The following is a 20,062-nucleotide window of genomic DNA, read 5'->3' as shown; positions in this document are numbered from 1 at the left end:
ATGCTATTATTATGTAAAGAATTGGGGATTCATTTCCACAGTTTGTTCATATTACACATTAGTGTAACATTGTAATGGAAAAATATCAGTTGGGATTTTCATACACTGGAGAAAAAAAAAACACGGTGTAGAAACAGTTTTCACTTAGAAATTGTAAGTACGTTTCTAAAGCAGCTAGTAGCATATAGAATTGAACATTACATTTTGGGATAGAAAGACAAAAATAAAATGTTCTCATATCTAATTTGTTTTACAGTGTATGCACCTACATTGTCATCATTGTGTATGTGACATTATTTCTGTTTACCATGTGAAACTTGTGCCACCTGAACCATTCAGAACTTTTTGTGTCCCAGGTTGCTTAGTACCCATTTATGCTTCAAAATACATTTTGTATATATATATATTTCAATAAAGTGTTACATTTACTCTCTTTTATTAACAACAATAGTAGGTCAGATCTAAGTTCCAACCAGTCTCTCACGGGGTACGTCAAGGATTACTGATAATAGGCTTTGCTCAACTCTACCTGCAGTCAACTCTACCTGCAGTCATGTCATGAGCAGACACGGAGCAGATGTATGTTTAAAGGAGACTATGGATGCCTCAATTATATTTCGTTTGATTGTTTTCTTTCTTTTATTAAGTGCTATCAGCTCAGAGTGTTTTCCAGGATGCTCCTGTGGGACTGACCGTTATGGGAGGTTAGTTGCAGCTCCTTTCCGAGCACACAGTATTAACAGACGTCAGCAGTGGGATTGAGCAAAGATGCTTGTTGTTGTGTTGAGAACTATAGTATATATGTGTTATAGTCTGTAAATATGAATATATGTATGATTAGAGGAACTTTTTTGCCCCTTTTGTTAAAGAAAGGAATAAATAATGGTTTATATATATATATATATATATGCTTTTATATTTTATTTACTTATTTAGAATTATTGTGCCTGATAGTACTGCCATTACTGTCATGCCCAGCATAGGGAATACCTCTCCTAGACAGCTTGAAATTAGAAATATTTTTTTTATTATTATTTTTAATAAATCCAAAATTATGGGTTATTCAAACTTAAAAAAAAAAAATCCAATTGAAAGAATGGAATGTTTTTTTTCTAGGTCACTCACGTGTATGGAAGCGCCATTATCCGGCATTCCTAAGGATATACCGGGAGATTTAACTAAAATCCGAATAGAGAAATCACTGCTAAGTGAGCTACCAAAGGCAGCGTTTTCCCATATTAAGTTGCTAAAGCATCTCTGGCTGAACTTCAATGACATCGCCATCATAAATATCAAAAGTCTGGAAGGTTTGGGCAACTTGACGGAGCTCCGGTTGCAGGGTAACAAACTGCGTTCAGTACCATGGACAGCGTTTGAGGAAACCCCCAACCTCAAGATCCTGGACCTGAAGCACAACCGCATCGACGCCCTCCCGGAGCACGCGCTAAAGTTTCTACCAGGCCTGACCTACTTAGATCTGTCCTCCAATCAACTCTCAGTCATTTCTAAAGACGTCTTCCTGAACTGGCCTCTCTATCACACAGAAAACAAGCACGAGCGACCTATAGCGTCCAACGTTGTTCTGGCGCTTCACGACAACCCGTGGCTATGCGACTGTCGCCTGGGAGGCTTCATTGAGTTCATCAAATCTCTGAGTCCACCATTCATTCTAATGAACTCATATTTGACATGCTCTAACCCCGAATTCAAGGCAGGGAAATTTTTCCATGAGGTCGATCTAAAGACGTGTGTGAAGCCTGAGGTCAGTTCCCCAGACACCAACATCACCGCGCCATTAGGACGGAACATCACGCTAACATGCTTTGCCACGGCCAGACCTGAACCTGCTGTTCGGTGGATATATGGTCTTAAGATACTAAGAGGATTTCGTGGTAAGAGATATTCCCGTAAAACATGTTTACATAGTTACACGTTTATCTTCACTTAAATAGATATCTTTATTTAAAAATTAGGTGCTTAACCCTCACTTGGTGCACACAGATATTATAACACTTGCGATAAGTGTAAATAAAACACACTTTGTATGTTACAAAATTACATATACTGTATGTTTGAACCTCATCTTCATCACTCACTATTCTAATTCTATTCTTAAAAAAAAAAATCTAACTACCTTTCTAATCTATTTTCTTTTAATTTATTATACAATTATAAAAAAGACCTCTAACACTAACTTGCTCTATTCTTTTTCTATTCTATCTGTTTTCTTTTTATTTGTTATAATATTTAAAAGCCCTTGCTACGTGTACTGTTTTTAATTTTAAGTTTCTAAAAATCACTCAAAAAGTGTGTCAAAATAGTTTTTCGTAGCATTTATTGTTAATAAACAAAATTATAAACAAAAAAAATCCAACCTTCCATTGTGACAATGTCAGAGATGTAGTAATGAATAAATTTTTTTTATATTAATATATATTTTTTATACTGTATTCAAATATTAACACACACACACACATATATTTATCATACATTTATAAATTATCAATATAACAATCATCATAAATAGTAATAATACATTATAAATACATGATTTTTTTTTATAAATTATTAATATATTTTGTATATTTATTTGATAAAATAATTAGCAATATATTTTAAATATATTTCTTTATAATAAAAACAAAATGTTGTTGTTGTTAAATTGTCCTTAGTTTCAAAAACAGTTTATTATGTGTGTTCAGAGATTCAGAGCCGTGTGGATGAGGACACCATCAAGTCTCAGCTGATCATTCCTTCGCTCCATCCGGCCGATCGAGGGCTTTACACCTGCACAGCCAACAACTTCATTGGCAATTCCTCCATCAGTGTTTTACTGGATGTGAAGTCTCCGGAAGGCTCAGTGTCTCATTCCTCAGGCTTTCCTGCTGCCATCGCTGAGGAAAATGTTTACATTGATATCCGTATTGCCAAGCAGACAGTCTATGGCATCACAATCGAGTGGCATGCAGTGACAGACAATCCAGCTGAAACCTGGTTCACCATCCATTTTGGCCGATATGACACACCAAAGAAGGAGCAGATATATATTGGGCCAGGTATCAACACATACTCTGTCACAGACCTGCTACCAGCCACTAAATATGAAATCTGTGTTACTCTGAAAAACCAGGCTCCTCGGAATGGCCAGTGCATTGTATTTGTGACAGGCAGTGATTTCAATGAAATGGAACAGAGAGAGAAGCTCATTCATATTATCATCATTGTACTTGCCATGGTGCTGGCTGTGCCCGCGGGAATGTACGCCTGCACCACCGATGCCAAGTTCAACTGCTTTGAGCGTTGCACGGAGATGTGGAGAAACAGGAGACAATCTGAACGCTCTCACACATCTGACGAGAGACAGGGCACATTTGACAGTCTCCAAGCTGCCAGTGATGAGGGCCTCTGCAAGGAGTCCAGCAAAGAGCGGAAAGCCAGACGAAGGTCTGCTGAAAAGATACAGAAACTAAAGAATGAACGAAGACCAACAGCTGAGCTTTACTGACACCACACATTCAAAGACAGCTATAGACTCATTAATACGCATGAAAGGATTCAGACAAGCCTCCATTTTAATTACATTGTGACATTTATCCAGCTTAAGTGGAGATCCGAGTAAAGTTAATATGCTTATTATGGATGCAACAGTCTTCAGAAGAGAGTCTCAACTGGTCATGAACTCATGGATCAACTGCTGCTGGACAGGGTTTTCCAAACAAACTGGTAAAATCTACAGAATAAAAGCAAAGACCATTAAAACACTGAATCTCTATTACAATTATTATCAGAAGAGAACAAATGCACTTTGACAGCTCGTGACAATTAGTAGTGCTCAAAACATAGACAACGTTCATAATACAATTACTGTATATAAAATTTCAGTTTGTTATATGTACAATTGTATGATTGTTAAATTCATTGGCATGTTTTATGTAACAGATTTATTTTAATGCACATAATGCGAACACAGGAGTAAAAAAGCAGATTAGGATTTTTTATGCCTGTTCCATGTCAGTTCGATCCAACAGTGGACCAAATACTTATCTTAAAATAGACACAGGCATCAGCCAGCAAGCACTTTGACGAGCACACTGAAAATGTCATATACAGACAATGAAAACTGAACAATGACTGAAATACAATGACCTTTAAAGGAACTAAAACTGATTTTAATTTGAACATACTGTAACTCCAAGTTGCTGTTTTGGAAAATAATGTTTTTTCTCCTAAAGTATTATATTTTTTTTCTTTTTAAAAAATTTGTAATAGGTGCAATATTTGTCCGTCAGTAAATGTAAAAAAAAAGTATATTTCTGAACTTGTGTTTTTGTAGTTGCTTTTGTATGATAGATTGTGGACAGTGCAACTGAAGGCTTTAAATTTAATTCAAGAGATTTGTTAAGATGCATGAAATAACTATCAGGCCATAGGTTTAGCGCTGCTGAAGCGTACCACTCTGCACCAATCCAGGCTGCGCATGGTTGACAGTTACGCTTAGTTTTTTCCATTGTGCTGCTGCTAAACCAGGATTAAAACATACAGTACGTGACCAATCATGAGTCATCAGACTCGCTGCATCACTAAAGCAGAGCACAGTTCTTTGCATATGGTATACTTATGCCCATGCTCATAGATGTATGCGAGGAACTTTTTGAAAATGGTTTTAATTGATATGCTTTTGGTACTGGAAGAGTGCTTCAAGAAAACAGATCTTTGTTATGTATTTCAGTGTTAAACTTGAGTGTTCTGACTTTACATCACTTTAAAGGTATGTGTGACCTTAACCAGAGAGAGCTCCAAAATCAGCTAGTCAGAATATACACATCTTGGTTGGAATGTTCTATTTTTCTTTTATCCTAGTCCATCAGCGCACTTTGCAAGTTTGTAATCCTCTCTAAAAAACCCAGTAATCCTACTTGCTTCCTACATGGTATAATTCCATGTCATTTGTGCTTTTACCCCCAGTGCTGCTTTTACTATCTGAGAACAGACTTTCCTCATCACAGCAGTTTTGCCACAGAAAGCCAAAAAATGAAAACTCATAATATGTCTTTTAAATAATAATGTATCCAAATCTGAAAAAGAACAAGCACATCAAACCACAGCTGCACATGGTAAGTTTCTGGAATGTTTGAGTCACATTACTCATAAAAAAATTATTTGTTAAAAACAAAACAAAAAAGTATCTAAAATAACATCTGGGTTTTAAGATCTGTTTTAAATAAAGAGAAAAAAAGATTAAGGTCACCAACTGCAGTTACTGCACCATCAGCCCATATGTCAAAATGCAGCATTAAAGTAAAATATAATTTTTCTCAGTCGTATATTACACTGAAAATGCAACAAACACAAAGCTGTAAGATGACATTCAAAGCAGTTTCATATCACAGACACAGCTACAAATAAATACCAATAAAACAACACATTTGAATTAAATATCAGTTTATTTACAAAAGGATGAATATAAACAGAGATCACTCCAACAATTATTTGACATTTAATACTGAACTGCATGAACACTGACAAGGTACATTAAATTGATGAAACATTGCACAAACTGATAACATAACACTGCTTTTCCATACTGAAGGACAGGAAGATGACTATTTACTCAAATCATTATATAATATTGCAACCATTTGTGATTTTCAGGGGTCCATCAGTCAAAATCATTTACTAAATAAACCAGGAAATCAATAGAAATCAATAGAATTTGGCATTGTTATTGTTCGTTCAAGGTCCAAAAGATATTATATGAGACCTAGAATGCATATATTTACTGGCCTCAGTGACATGTATTTTTGAAAGAAAAAATAAACTATTCCCTTTTTTTTAAATAAAAACATTTAGCGCATACTACACGATTTTGAAGAATGAAAACTCAAACTCCTTGCCAGTTATCCACAGTAAAAAAAAAAATCAGAACCAGAGTAAATGTTTAACAATTATTTTACATCCAGAAGAGGGCAGAACACAGTGTCATAGTATTAGCAGGGTTTTAGTCTTGGCTAGTGACACTTTCCCTCAAGTCCACTAGGTTCAACCTGCAATCCCAGCTAAACTCTTCATGCATAAGACAAGATACTGTAGTTTGAAGCTACCAGATCTGGTCTTGTTTAAATCTCGCCTGAAATCTCATTTGTCAGAAGAAACATGACAGAGAATTGGCAGAGGGACACAACTTCTCTCCATTGAACACTGGTATTTCATGCATTCTATCAGTATCGGTTTGCCATGTTTTTCTGCTCCAGTCTAAGTTTGAGTTCAGAAACCAGTGCTGTGTTGACAGGATTGTCTTTACCCCTATGGGATCTTTTCTTTGTCTTGGAGGCCACTGAGGCAGAAACTGTAGGCACCGTCCACTCCCGGTCACCGTGTCTATAGTGACTTGGCAATGGCGGGGGCATGACAGGGGCGTTAGGAGGCGACGGAGGGGCTTGATGAAAACATCCTTTGACATTATTGTTACAGTTGATATTGTCTCCTGTAGGGATCTCCAGATCCTCATTTCTAAACTTACCTCCACAACATTCCTCTCTGAATGGTTGCTGGAAGTTGTCTTGTCTCCGGGGTTTACGCTTCCTTCGTATGATGCGATGGGAGGGTAGGATCTTATTGGACTTGACATTTCTCATGTATATAACAGTAGAGATGAAGACTGTCACAAAAACCATGATTATAATTACACCACTGACCAAGCCTAGGAATTGCATGGGATTTCCCCTACTTCTCAATAAAAAGGACGTCAAAGGTCCCTTGAGTTGAGTCTGTAAAAGAGCACAAAAAGAAATCAAGTCCATAGGACCCAAGGATGATGTACTATAGGCTTCTTGCTGTTTGGTCAGAGACACATGGCAAAAGTGAGGCAAATAAACATCTCAACTCCCAGAGAGGCCAACAGCAATCAGCACAGCATACTTGAGTCAAATGTACGTAGACTCAGTACACTGTATGGGTTAGAAAGCACTGCATGGCATCTCAGTAGCTGTAACAGATTGATAACAAATTCTGTTAAAGACTAAATGGATTTGAATGTTAAAACAGAGTCTGGTTGCACAGTAAGACAAGATCAGAAGGGTTGAATGAGGCACCCAGAATTACGACCATGCAGCCTCATTTTTATCATCTAAAAAAAAAAAAAAAAAAAACACCTGTAAGATGTAGACTGAATTTTGTTTTGCAGCCACATAAAAACAAAGTAAAAGCTATTATTCTGAAAAATGCTTTAACTGTGCTTGTGTACTCTTTTACAGACTTTTTACTTGATTTTAAACAACAGTAAAATCATGTAAGGACGGAAAATATAAAGAAGAACGCTAAGTATTGGTGTCGGTGTCAAATTGTCTGATGGTCAGGGCCTCCTATTAATCTTTCTGATCTTGCCCCTTGCCTGGACCCGGGACTTTTTCACAGATTTCCAGAAAATTATGGTGGATATGAAAATGGTCAGACAGATGGCGAGGACTACAGTGCTCAAACAAATCCCGAAAACAGTCCAGGGCCGAGTTCTCAGACTCAAGAAGTATGAAATCATTCTGGATTTGATCTGTAAAGCACAGAATAACACAAAACGCACACTAGATTTGATAAGAGGTTGGCATACAAGCATGATTCAGTTGTATTTTTCTTGTATGCATTTAAGAGATTTAGAATCTGGTATCTTTTCTGGTTTTCATGTGCAATTACGTGACTGTCAAAATGCATAAATGAGAAGGTCTCTCAATCATATTTTCTTATAAACAATATATACATTAATATTTGAAATTAATAGGATTCAGAGAAAAAAAAGCATTTATGAAGACCCACTTACCGCTTCTGTGATGTCAATCTTTACAACCGTGGTGGTGCTGAAGGATGGTGAGCCTCTGTCTTTGGCCTGAACAACCACAGACCAGGTACAGTCTTTGTGATTGCTGATATTCTGGACTATGTCCATTGACTTTATGTACGGCTTCAACTTTATTTCTCCTGTGTCTGCATCAATGTCAAATATGTCATCTGGGTCAGACTTCATGATGGAGTATTCAATGACATTATTGGGCTCTTCTGCATCTTCATCAATCGCCTACAAATAATCAAACACAGTCAACTGACAAGTGTTCTATTAGAAAAGCAAACAGAACATGCAATACAACAAATATATCTGACCTCTATTTTCACTGGTGCACCAATCACCATTGTCTTCTCTAAAGAGTTTTCATTAAATGATGGTGAATGGTCATTGAGGTCCATAATGGTGACAAAGAATTCTGCAAGGCTGTATTTTCCGTCAGTGTCTTCGGCTTTTACATAAAAATTATACTTGGATTTGACCTCTGCATCCAGACTGGCCCAGGGCTGAGTGTAGATGATTCCAGAATCAGTCTGAATGAGAAACCTGTGGAAAAATATGAAACAGGAAATGAGCTCTATAGGGAAAACCAGGATTACACAGAGCTTGTTGTTCAGGGAGATGTTAACATGATTTAAAGCTTTCGGAACACAATACAAATGAGTCACTGTTACTCTCTCTATTTGAAAACTGTAATTTATACTTATTGTCAACGGAATGAAATTGTTTATACACTACTGTTCAAACATGGTAAGACTGTATGTGTGTTTGAAAGGCTGAATTTATTTGATAAAAAAGTACAGTAAAAACTACTGTTGTGAAACATGTAATTTTAAACAGCTATTTCCTATATGAATTTATTTTAAATGTAATTTATTCTTGCAATGTCAAGGCTGAATTTTCAGCTAGTGTTCAGTATCAAATGATCCTTCAGAAATTCTTCTAATATACTGATTTGGTGCTCAAGAAACATTTCTTATTATCAGTTTTGTAAAAAAAACAGCATTTATTTTAAATAAAAATATTTTGTTAACAATGTAAATAACTTTTAATCAATTTAATGCAACCTTGCTAAATAAAATCATCAATGCAATGAGTAAATTAGTGAATGAGTGAATGAGTGAGTAAATGAGTGAATAAGTGAGTGAGTGAGTGAGTGAGTGAGTGAGTGAGTGAGTGAGTGAGTGAGAGAGTGAGTGAGTGAGAGAGTGAGTGAGTGAGAGAGTGAGTGAGTGAGTGAATGAGAGATTGAGTGAGTGAATGAGAGATTGAGTGAGTGAATGAGTAAGTAAATGAGAGTGAGTGAATGAGAGGGTGAGTGAGTGAAAGAGTGAGTGAGTGATTGAGTGAGTGAGTGAATGAGAGAGTGAGTGAGTGAGTGAGTGAGTGAGTGAGTGAGAGAGTGAGTGAGTGAGTGAGAGAGTGAGTGAGTGAGTGAATGAGAGATTGAGTGAGTGAATGAGTAAGTAAATGAGAGTGAGTGAATGAGAGGGTGAGTGAGTGAAAGAGTGAGTGAGTGAGTGAGTGAGTGAGTGAGTGAATGAATGAGAGAGTGAGTGAGTGAGTGAGTGAGTGAGTGAATGAGAGATTGAGTGAGTGAATGAGTAAGTAAATGAGAGTGAGTGAATGAGAGGGTGAGTGAGTGAGTGAGTGAGTGAGTGAGTGAGTGAGTGAGTGAGTGAGTGAGTGAGTGAATGAATGAGAGAGTGAGTGAGTGAGTGACTGAGTGAGAGAGTGAGAGAGTGACTGAGTGAGTGAGTGAGTAAGTAAATGAGAGTGAGTGAATGAGTGAGTGAGTGAGTGAGTGAGTGAGAGTGAATGAGAGTGAGTGCATGAGTGAGTGAGTGAGTGAGTGAGTGAGTGAGTGAGTGAGTGAGTGAGTGAGTGAGTGAGCGAATATGTGAATGAGTGAGTAAGTGAATGAGGGAGTGAGTGAATTAATGAATTAATGAATAGAATAGAATTTTACTGACCCCAAACAATATATAGTGTATGTACATACTGCTCTGTTTCACCAGCCCAACACCGCAATTATGGAAACTAATATTAGCTTAGACAAAAATAGTTTGGACTACCTTTTTGTCAAAATGAAAGTTTTTGGAAGATCTGTCTAGTTAAAATTTGTATTACATTCATATTTAATTAATTTTGGTGGCAAAAAAATATGCTGCACCTTTAAGTGAGGCTGTTACATGAGCAGGAGAACAGTCTATTTCCTGCACAAATCCCATTAGAGGATTAACCAAGATGGAGGGCCAGTTAACTCTTTGTTTGCAGTGCTTTAGAAATTTAGTTTTGTTGCTCTTCTGCTGATTCTGAATAGATAAATGTTGGTGTCATTTGCTGAAGTTTATTATATATTATTTAAATACTGAAGATGAGATAAAATTGGTTGAAAGAAACTAGAATGAATAGAATGAATGAATGAATGAATTATGCATTTATATAGCACTTGATTGTGTATTGTTGTACACCAAAAGCACTTTACAATCATGTGTGTGTGGGAGGGTGAGGGGTCAGTTAAATAAAATGAAACACAAGCTGGTATTAACAGACTGTGTGGTCTTTCTGTGAGAACCCAAACAGAAAAGATCCCACACTCATTCAGCCTTTCCAATGAGACAATTAAGACATTATTTAAGAGTGCAAGACATTACATTCAAACAGCAGGAGAAACATTTGACATTTCTGTTGTGCCAACAAACCATCATTTATACATTCATTTGGTTTGTATTTATGTGTTTATACAAAACAAGAAGAATGCTACTATCAGAGATTATTAATCTGTCTCTGGGTTTAGGAAGCTTGAAATGGGTTTATTAAATTAGAAATCTAGAACAGCAGGAGGACTGAACCCTCTTCTAAGACGACAAGACTATTTTAACTACAGTATTTGTGCGGCGACTATGGACTCTAATAAAAGAAAAGAAAATGGGATCCTCTTGGGTACAGCAAGTCCTTACAGCTAGTCTTACAACAACATGAAAAGTTATTGGAGGTTGAATTCTGTCTAGCTTTAGTATCTTTAGGCTGTGTGTGATGAATTGGGGTGAGCTTACATCCCTCCTGTTCTCCCTCTCACTAAACGGTCTTTGCAGAGTTTTTGCGTTAATGATGTTGCATAAAAGACTGTTTTTTTTATGTGGTTTATTCCTGTCTACTGGAATTACATCGGTAGGGTCTCTACAGCATACTAGCCTTCCAAAAGACCACACACACTCTGAAAACAAAAGGGAAGTAAATGTGAAAGGAGGGCAGGGTACTCACAGATCCGCTCCTGAGCCATAGATGGAGTATTTGACCACTCCCCAAAGACCAGAATCAGGATCTGTGGCCTGCAGAGAGAATAAAGAGCAAACATCATCCACTGGCATCTGTTCCCACATATAACTGTAATGCCAACATCTACGTAACAGAACAGATGACATTTTGAGCCAAAAGGCAGAACATTAGGAGCAATGTGGGATTTGTTAATCTGACCATTGCCATTGCCAGGCTTTGAAAAATAGTGAGGTGTGGGGTGGGGGTGTTAAAGAATTGTGCTATAATAACCCCTACAAATACAACTCATTATCACTATAAACACTTTAAAAGTGACAGATGTGTAGATGTTTGTGAAAGATGTTTTCTCTGTTTTGGAGGGATGATAATTCTTAAATCATACCCTATTTATTGAATCAAAATTTGTTAAAACTTTTCTATAGTAAAGGGGTGGATAATTTTATCAGTTGTTTATTATTCTTATTATAAAAAAAGAACAGCATCCATTTTATATATATACGTATACACACACACACACACACACACACATACTAAGATTTAAGAAAAGATTAGTAAATTATATAAATGATTATAAATTTGATATATGTATAAAATAATATAAATGTATAATAATTTATATAATTTACTAATCTTTTCTTAAATCTTAGTGTAGTGCTTAGCATAGTGCTTTTTATCCATTAAGGCCTATTGTTTTTAGATAGATGATAAAAATACATTCACTAATGTGATGGTTTACATAAAATGAAAATAAAAAAGACATTTGAGCATGAAAAGTATCATACAGTAATTTAAGAACTATTATAATTTTGTTCAGTATTTTGACACAAAAAGAGATGTGATGTTATTGCCACCTGAATGCTATAATGATATGACCACATCATGATATTTTTGTCTATTAAAGCTCAAATCTGGGATTTTAGTGTTACACAACTGAATGAAAATGATAGCCATCTGGCAGCTTACTACGTAATAGACTGTTTAGCAGGCACTTACATACTGAGCATGATTTTGGATTCTGATCCAACCCCTCAAATGTTGTATTTAGATTAATAATGGGTCTTTTTTCCGTAACAGAAAACAGTCTGGAGAGGATGACAAACATGTTAAGCTTAAGCTTTTTGCACGTATATTGTCTAGAGTGTTCTGTACTCACTGTCACAGACACAACACTGGATCCTCCGGGTGAATTTTCTGGAATCCGGGCGATGTAAAAATCAGAGGAGAATTTGGGAGCATTATCATTGGTGTCTAGAAGATGAATGATTATGTCTGCCGTGGCACTGAATCTCTCAGGGGTGTCAATCTCTACAGCGAGGAGCTGGAAACAATAAGCATAATACATTTCTGCTACTGGTAACATATTACTGAACACTGGTTAAATGTACTTCTAAATGTATTATAACTGTCTAGGGTAATTCTCAGGCCATTTTCGTCTTATCTGTGTCCCTATACATGATTAAGGAAATTAATTGAAATATTTAATTTTGGTAAACTTCAGTTATCATTTAAGTCAAATTTTCATGTTCATACCACCATTACATTTAAAAAAAAAAAAAAAAAAAGAGATAAGATGTACTTGTAGATGCAGAAGATTTCTAAGACATTATGAAATTCTTATGAAACATATGTATGTCTGTGTTACCTAGAATATAAAACACATTTCTCAGTTCATTATTTGTCCGTGTACTATTTGTCCATGTACTATTCTACTCAAAATTATATTTACCTTAAATGTCAAGAACTGTGATTTCTCAAAATCCATTGCAGCAGAATCCTCTACCAGGACGGTGACTTGGGCTTCATTCAGGACGGTTTGAGGGACAACTCGCAACATGTGACCCGGGCCCACCAGTCTGAGGTGAAATTTTGCATTTGATCCCTGAAAACGTACAATATAAACACAAAACTCTCATGCAGGGCTTATATAGAGAACTGTAAAGAATACTGAGTTGGCATGGGTCAAAACTATTTTAAATGAATGGCAAACAATGACTGTAAGGATGATCGGGATAACATCATCATTTCGGCAATTGTGAGTAATGAATTCTGCATCTCAATGTGACTAAATGCTGAATAACTAAAAATATTGCATAATATGACAAAAGATTAAAAGGGATCAACTGCTTGTTTGGGTGCCATCATGTCGTTTATGTAACATAAATGACAATGTTTATTGCAACTGAACCCTACTCATTAAAGTAGTACAATAAAGTAATGACGCCTTGTTGATTTTTAAATAATGGTTGATCTGTACTACAAAATTACTGCAACTCAATCAACCTTTCATTAAATTCTTTTAAAACAAGGAACAGATAGCCAGATTTTCTTTCTGAAGTTTATAAATCTGCACGCACTAATTTTAGCTATGACAAGCCTGTAACCTACTGCTGAAAAAAAATGCTACACACCTGGTCGGAGTCATTAACTGTAATTTTCAAGCCCCTCAGGAACTCTCCCACTGGAGGATGTTCATACATAGTTAACTCAAACACGTTCTGTGGTCCATTTTCTCCAAAGAATGTGGGTGGATGGTTGTTCAGATCCACTACCCGAATAGTCACTGTGGTGACTGCAAAGTCCAAGAGTTTTCCTTCTGGACTGACCTCTAAAGCCTGAAAAATTAAGACATTGTTGATTACATAATAATACTAAATTCATTTATACTATCCAGCAGTTTCAAAAAGCCTTGTTATATTAATTGGCTTGACATACTCTTGTAATGAGGATGCCTGTTTTACTGTAGATAGATTCTAGTAATTGGCTTATTCCTGAAACTGGCTTACGCTCTGACTCAAGTCAGAGATCAGAGGGGCAGCAATGTCTAGTAACAAACATCTGATGCCAGATAAAAACAGAAGCTGGAGATATTACCTTGACTTTAATATTAAAGATTTCTCTCCTCAATTCTGTGGGGTACACCTTCAGAGTGATACATCCACTGGATTTATTGATGGCAAAAACCCCATCTGCTCCTGCATAAATAGGTTGAGAATTTGCTGACATTTTGGCCAGTGGTGTGGAATTGAAACATCAAATTGTAATTTAATTCCAGCCATCATAGAGTGTGCAAAACAAATGCATTTTCATATAAACCAATAATACATACCAGATTCTATTGAATATATGATTGGATTTGGATTATCCATGTCTCCATCTTTGGCAAAAACTGTAAATATCTCAGATCCCTGTAGACAAAATGAAATCTTAGACAAGGAGAAGTAACATTTGCATAGTTTGATTTTTGGTAAAACCTGAAGTGATAGGGTAACATGTATTCTAGAAAACATATGTAATTCTTCTTGATATTTGGTAGGGGATAAGCTATCATGTTCTTACAGCATGTGTGCAATAGTTCAGAATAGTCTTTTCCAGCTGATTTAAGATGCATGTGCTGCTCCACAAATATATTAGCAAGTTAGCAAACTGTAATGTGGACAACCTCTACTTCTTCTTTTATTCAGCAAGATTTGATCAAAACTGACAGTAAATACACTTGTTACATAAGATTTATATTTCAAATAAAAGCCTGTCAAATAATATTAAGACATAGATATAGAATTCTGAAGAATGGAGTAATGGCTGCTTAAAATTCAGCTTTGCATAACAAAATTAAATTACATTTAAAAATATATTAAAATAGATATTTTAATACACAATATTCCTGTTTTACAGTATTTGTAAATGACACATAGATTAACATTTAGGATTGAGTAGTTAAACACGTTAAATCATTCTGAAGTGTGTTATGATGGATACTCACAGGTGAGGAGACCTCATAGACATAACCAAAGTAAAGAGTCCCAACAAACACAGGGGGGGTGTCTTGAATGTCAATCACATTTATTGTTAAAGTGGCAGATGATGACATCACTTGTTGCTTGCCCTTGTAAATGCCACCTCCATCCTGAAAACAAAAGTTACCATTATTTCCTATATCATTAGGAGACAAGAAATAATAATAGCCTATGCATTAAAATGAAGATCAGTTGGAAAGGTGCAATGTAAATGAAAAACTAAGCTTAAACTGGTAAAATAAGCAGAACAACATCACTCTGTCTCACCTTTGCCACCACAGTGATGAAGTGTGTGCGGGATTTCTCATAATCGAGGGTTTCACCTGGTTTTATCCGCAGCACGCCACTATGGTGGTCAATGGAAAATTTTGTGATTGGTTCACTGCTCTGGATTTAAGAACAAAAAGAGATTCTAATGAACCTCTGCATAAGAGAGGGAAAAGAAAAAATATTTTTCAGATTTGATTTCTCACCCTGATGCCAGATGTTACCTGGAGGAAGTAAGTGACTGATCCTCCTGAGCCGGTGTCTCTGTCCACTGCCTGCACTTTATAGATGCTACTCCCAGATGTAGTGTTCTGTGCACACAGACATATACAGTTTTCAACAAAGATCACATTCAAATCAAAACCATTTCTGATGGCCAGGTAGTTTCGAAAACATATTTTATGGAACCTAAATGATGCAATAAAGTATAGCTGAAAAATAAAAAAAAAGGAGACATAATTGCTCACCTCTGGCACATCTAAAATGGAAGGCATGTTCTGAAACTGTGGTCTCTCATCATTGGCGTCCATGACAAAAACTGAAACCTTTTCAGTTACCTGACATCACATAAGAGCATTAGAATGATCTATTCAAAACTCATAACATACACCGGATAAGACTCATAAATCATCAATGCTTACTTTATTAAGGCCATCTGAGATACTGACAAAGACTTCAATCTCATCTTGTGCCTGTGAAAATAAAAAAGATGTACTATACAGTAACATCACTGTATTATTCTCAGCACATTTAAAAGATTAAACATTTTGAAATTTACCTCTCTGTCGAGTTCCTCTATTAGAGTTACTGTTCCAGATTTGGGATGAACACGAAAATATTCTTTGGATCCAGGTTCAAAGATCATTCCATACTTTACTGGCTGGCCTTCTGAGTCGGTTCCATTAAGAACATATATCTGTGTTCCTGTAATAAACATTTGTACAGTAAGTAGATATTTATGTGCTTTTATAATTCATACCAGTCAAAACGACCTCTACAGCAGTGGTTCTCAATTAGAGGCCTCAGGAAGATGTAAAATAATCTAAAACAACCTTAAACTATTGGATGGTCATTGGGCCTTTGAAAATACCACAATCAACAACCAAAGGGCAAAATCACCACCCCGCATCAATCTCTTTGGAAAACAGCACAGTTAATGAGGTTTACACCTAGCCAGAGTGATATTAATATAATCAGATGGTACAAAAATGTTACCGTACCTTTTGGTGTATCCTCTGAGAGATTTAAGAGTGCCATATTACCGTTGTTACTGTTAGGCCCATTATCATAGAAATAGGGTGCGTAGTCAGCCTGTGCTGTAAACAACAATGAGATATCACAATAAAATTCTGCAATTAACAGTGTAACATAACCAGACTTATAAGGACAAGACATCATGTGCCTTCAACAACGGTACCTATTACAATATTTGTCATTTTTCTGTCACAAGGTTGAACACACATGGCATAATGTAATAATACTAATGACTGTCTCTATCTACTAGGATTACAGTTGTCTTACGTCATACATGTTTCAATATCTCCTGGTTTAGCAAAGGTATGTCACTATATAAATTCATTTATTAAATGAATTTGTATTTAAATGTAGATTTAGAGTTAGTTTTCTTTCAGGGAAGTCTCTATTTGCTCACATCCTACTGTCAATCAGAAATAAAGGTGATGCAAATGAGACAGAAAGGCTAAAGAAGTAGATTTCTAGATTATTTACATTAGTCAACAGTGTAACAAAAACAGGTAACGCAGGGGTGGGGAGCGTTGATCCTGGAGGTCCGGTGTCCCTGCAGAGTTTACCTCCAACCCTAATCAAACACACCTGAACACGCTAATCAAGGTCTTCAGGATACAGGTAGGTTTTTATTTTCAAGGTTGAAGCTAAACTCTGCAGGACAGTGGCCCTCCAGGATCAACGTTTCCCACCCTTGAAGTAAAGGACTGTTTAATCGCCTGAGCCACATCCGTATTCAAAGATGCTGATGAATACATACCAAAGCAGAAATGTGCTAGCAGAAGAACTGATGAAAACTGCATTTCCAAATCATTCTTCATCCTAATAAAGCAAAGCAGTTACAGCAGACCAGACAGCGCACTAGTGAAGAGAGCTACGGCAGTGTCCTTCTGAGGGTGTTTATTTCAAACAAAAGGAATCGCCGGTGCAGCACAGATGTCTACTGATTAAATTATTTATTAAAGGTGCATAACAAAAAATAAATGACTAACGTTTCGATGTGGTTACATCTTCATCAGAGTCCTTGGTGTTTATTTCAGATTGAGGAGAGCTAAGGCAGGTACTAAGAGCCTAATCCAATGACACGCCTTAACCCTTGAGCACATATTTAGAAGCCCATCTTTGCAGCACACCAACTGATGGCCACTAGAGGGGTTCATATGTACTGTAGCACACCTGACCTGATATGACAGGTTAGAGACTCTTCTTAGTATTACTGAAATCCCACATTCAAAATGTTGGAGCTCTGTCACAAAGGAACAATCACTAATGATTACTGAAGGAATAGTATGAAAATAGTCACCTAATTTTTAGAGTAAAAAATTATTTTTTTTGTGAATGAATACATAAATAAATAAATAGCACATTTGTAAGCATTCATTAGACATTTTACAGGTCTTTTAGCAGATGAATTGTCTTAATCTCTTTGACAGTCCAGTTTATATTACAGAGCACATTCAAGTAACATTTAAAACAAAGTTATGTAATCTCATAATCATCAGCATTAGCAAATACCTCGATCTCACTCTTTCACGACCTTTATCATTAGAGATTTTTAACATTAAATTGAAGTTAAATGCTCAACAGGTTATAGTTTTTTTTAGGTCAAAAGCTAATGTAGATGATTTAGTAGAAAACATAAAAATGAAGAAAAAATATTTAAATGCATATAAATATAGCGTTCAAAAATTTAAGTAAAAAAATTCTATTAAACAAATAAGGATGGATGAAAATGTATTACTGACTTCAAAATCGATCAGACTGCAAATTCTAATTAAAAATCCAGTTGCCATATAGAATGAAAACTGTTTTCGTATTACTTTTTGCTCAGATGAGCAGCTGTGCAGATCAGAAACACCTGCCAATTTACCTTCATCTACATTTGTGAATGTGGCTTTGCTTTCAGGTTTAATTTGTTTGGAGCAGGCAGATGGCAGGCAAGCAGATTAACCTACAATAATCCTTCATCATCGTGTAGTGCTCAGAGCCAGTCTACAGGGACACACAAACTAGAAGCTTCTCTGCATGTACACCACAGAAAACACTGGACTCTGGCAGATCTGGATATATCGATTTCCTTATATGACTGTGAAAATGTTGCCTTGTTGACGCTCATGATTTCCAGATTTGTTGCAAAGCTTTTGCTTTTTTTCGTATAAGGAAATAATAAAGAATTATGATCATTTTGATAAATAATACTTAAAAACATGAAACTGTTTGCATTCCTGTTTGGTTTTTCAATCAGAGGAAAAAAGAAAAGTATGTCAAAAATCCAGTTTTATCGTAAGATTAACCCTGGAAATTTCTTGTATATTGTGAACATGTGCGTCAGTCATACATCAGCAGCGTGGATTATATGAAAAAAAATAGAAACCCTGAATGACAGACAGATTTGCCATTTATGCAATATATTATCATCATCTTAAATCTGTTTCTGACGTGACTATAAAAGGTCTTAGATATCACTTTTTATTGTGATTATCCTGGCATGGTCTAAAATGGGACATAAAATATTTTACAATGGAAAGAAACTTCAAATGACATTCAGGGTCTGTTATAGTGATTTTCTATTATAATTGCACTATTTTATACAAAATGAACAACAACTTCAAATTTCTACAGTAAATAACACATAAACAAGTCAGTGTGTGCAATTCATAGCCTATGTGGCTAAATTGGGACAATGAACTATTTGGTAAATTAACTAAAATGTAATAATTGAACTTAAAGTAACTATGGGAATCCCAGTTCCAATATTAATGTGTAACTATTTAATATATAAAGATCTGAAATCTTCAGTTCACATGTTTGAATGTACTTCTTGGATTACAAATAAGTTTAGGATTGGATGCAATGTCTGGTTCATCATATTAGGGTCATTTTAATCTTGCAAACTTCAGCTCATCTGAAAATATATGATGTATTCTAGCTCAGAGTTTAAGCTTTTACATGGTTTTCCAAACCAATAATTTTGGTGTTTCTCCTATTAGCAAAATATAGTTGGAGATGCCTAAACAAACGTGGTTCTGTTTTTAAGCTGTAAATAAAATTAGAGAGAAACAGCTATAACCTCAGTTTAAATAAGATAAGAACAGTATCCTATTTCAAACACAATTATACTGCTTTGGCAGTATTTTGATAACACTCAACTTGGCAGTAGCTATTAGTATAGCCTTTATGCTACAACTGCAGTATAATTTGGCTATTCGACATCAAAAGCGAAGGGAATGTGAATTTCATGTCCATATTTTATGTCACTGTAGTTTGTTAAAAATTGTAAATCACTGTAAATCACTGTTATAGTCACTGACACTGTACATCACCGCCCCCATGTGGTTAATGCCGAACGTTTCATCTTTCCCTCGTGGCAGCGCTGGACATATGGATACTTCAACAGTTTATTTATTTCAGTTATCACATAGGGGTCATTCGGTGCACTACAGCATTGCATCAAGTACATGAAATGTAGCCTAAACGAAAAAAAAAAATGCACGAAACTTAAACGAAATAAAAATAGATAGAAGCCTGTCTATATCTGGACATCACACGCTACTACATTATAACTAATTACTGATTGCCAGCACTATATAAATAAATAAACAAACTAAAATACGCTTCTTTACACTGTTTAAAAAAGATACCA

At 35.8% G+C, this 20,062-nt stretch overlaps 2 protein-coding genes across 5 annotated transcripts in view; one reads left to right on the top strand and one right to left on the bottom strand.

Moving 5' to 3' along the window:
* The first annotated feature begins 89 nt into the window (after window positions 1-89).
* Window positions 90-4,302, top strand: lrit2 (leucine-rich repeat, immunoglobulin-like and transmembrane domains 2). Its single transcript, XM_059566133.1, has 3 exons — window positions 90-704; window positions 1,117-1,892; window positions 2,703-4,302. Exons 1-3 carry the CDS (start codon window positions 559-561, stop codon window positions 3,503-3,505), a joined length of 1,725 nt encoding a protein of 574 aa, XP_059422116.1. The 5' UTR covers window positions 90-558; the 3' UTR covers window positions 3,506-4,302.
* A 1,123-nt stretch (window positions 4,303-5,425) lies between these two features.
* Window positions 5,426-20,062, bottom strand: part of cdhr1a (cadherin-related family member 1a) — a 35,439-nt gene continuing 20,802 nt past the window's right edge. The window contains exons 1-17 of one of the 4 annotated variants that reach the window (XM_059566130.1): window positions 17,180-17,321; window positions 16,395-16,490; window positions 15,953-16,098; window positions 15,816-15,866; window positions 15,642-15,731; window positions 15,381-15,485; window positions 15,175-15,294; window positions 14,874-15,017; window positions 14,220-14,298; window positions 13,985-14,085; window positions 13,522-13,725; window positions 12,840-12,992; window positions 12,267-12,431; window positions 11,099-11,166; window positions 8,149-8,377; window positions 7,811-8,065; window positions 5,426-6,767 (exon numbers count right to left, since the gene is read on the bottom strand). In XM_059566130.1, coding sequence (XP_059422113.1) covers window positions 6,219-6,767; window positions 7,811-8,065; window positions 8,149-8,377; window positions 11,099-11,166; window positions 12,267-12,431; window positions 12,840-12,992; window positions 13,522-13,725; window positions 13,985-14,085; window positions 14,220-14,298; window positions 14,874-15,017; window positions 15,175-15,294; window positions 15,381-15,485; window positions 15,642-15,731; window positions 15,816-15,866; window positions 15,953-16,098; window positions 16,395-16,490; window positions 17,180-17,240 — 2,616 coding nt within the window. In that variant the 5' untranslated portion in view covers window positions 17,241-17,321 and the 3' untranslated portion in view covers window positions 5,426-6,218. Of the gene's footprint in view, window positions 7,547-7,810; window positions 8,066-8,148; window positions 8,378-11,098; window positions 11,167-12,266; window positions 12,432-12,839; window positions 12,993-13,521; window positions 13,726-13,984; window positions 14,086-14,219; window positions 14,299-14,873; window positions 15,018-15,174; window positions 15,295-15,380; window positions 15,486-15,641; window positions 15,732-15,815; window positions 15,867-15,952; window positions 16,099-16,394; window positions 16,491-17,179; window positions 17,322-20,062 lie in introns of those variants that run through there. The other 3 variants (XM_059566132.1, XM_059566129.1, XM_059566131.1) reach the window with 3 other exon arrangements.

The sequence above is a fragment of the Carassius carassius genome, chromosome 14, assembly GCF_963082965.1.
Source record: "Carassius carassius chromosome 14, fCarCar2.1, whole genome shotgun sequence".
Taxonomy (NCBI): Eukaryota; Metazoa; Chordata; class Actinopteri; order Cypriniformes; family Cyprinidae; genus Carassius; species Carassius carassius.
This window is presented reverse-complemented; position numbering and strand designations above follow the sequence as displayed.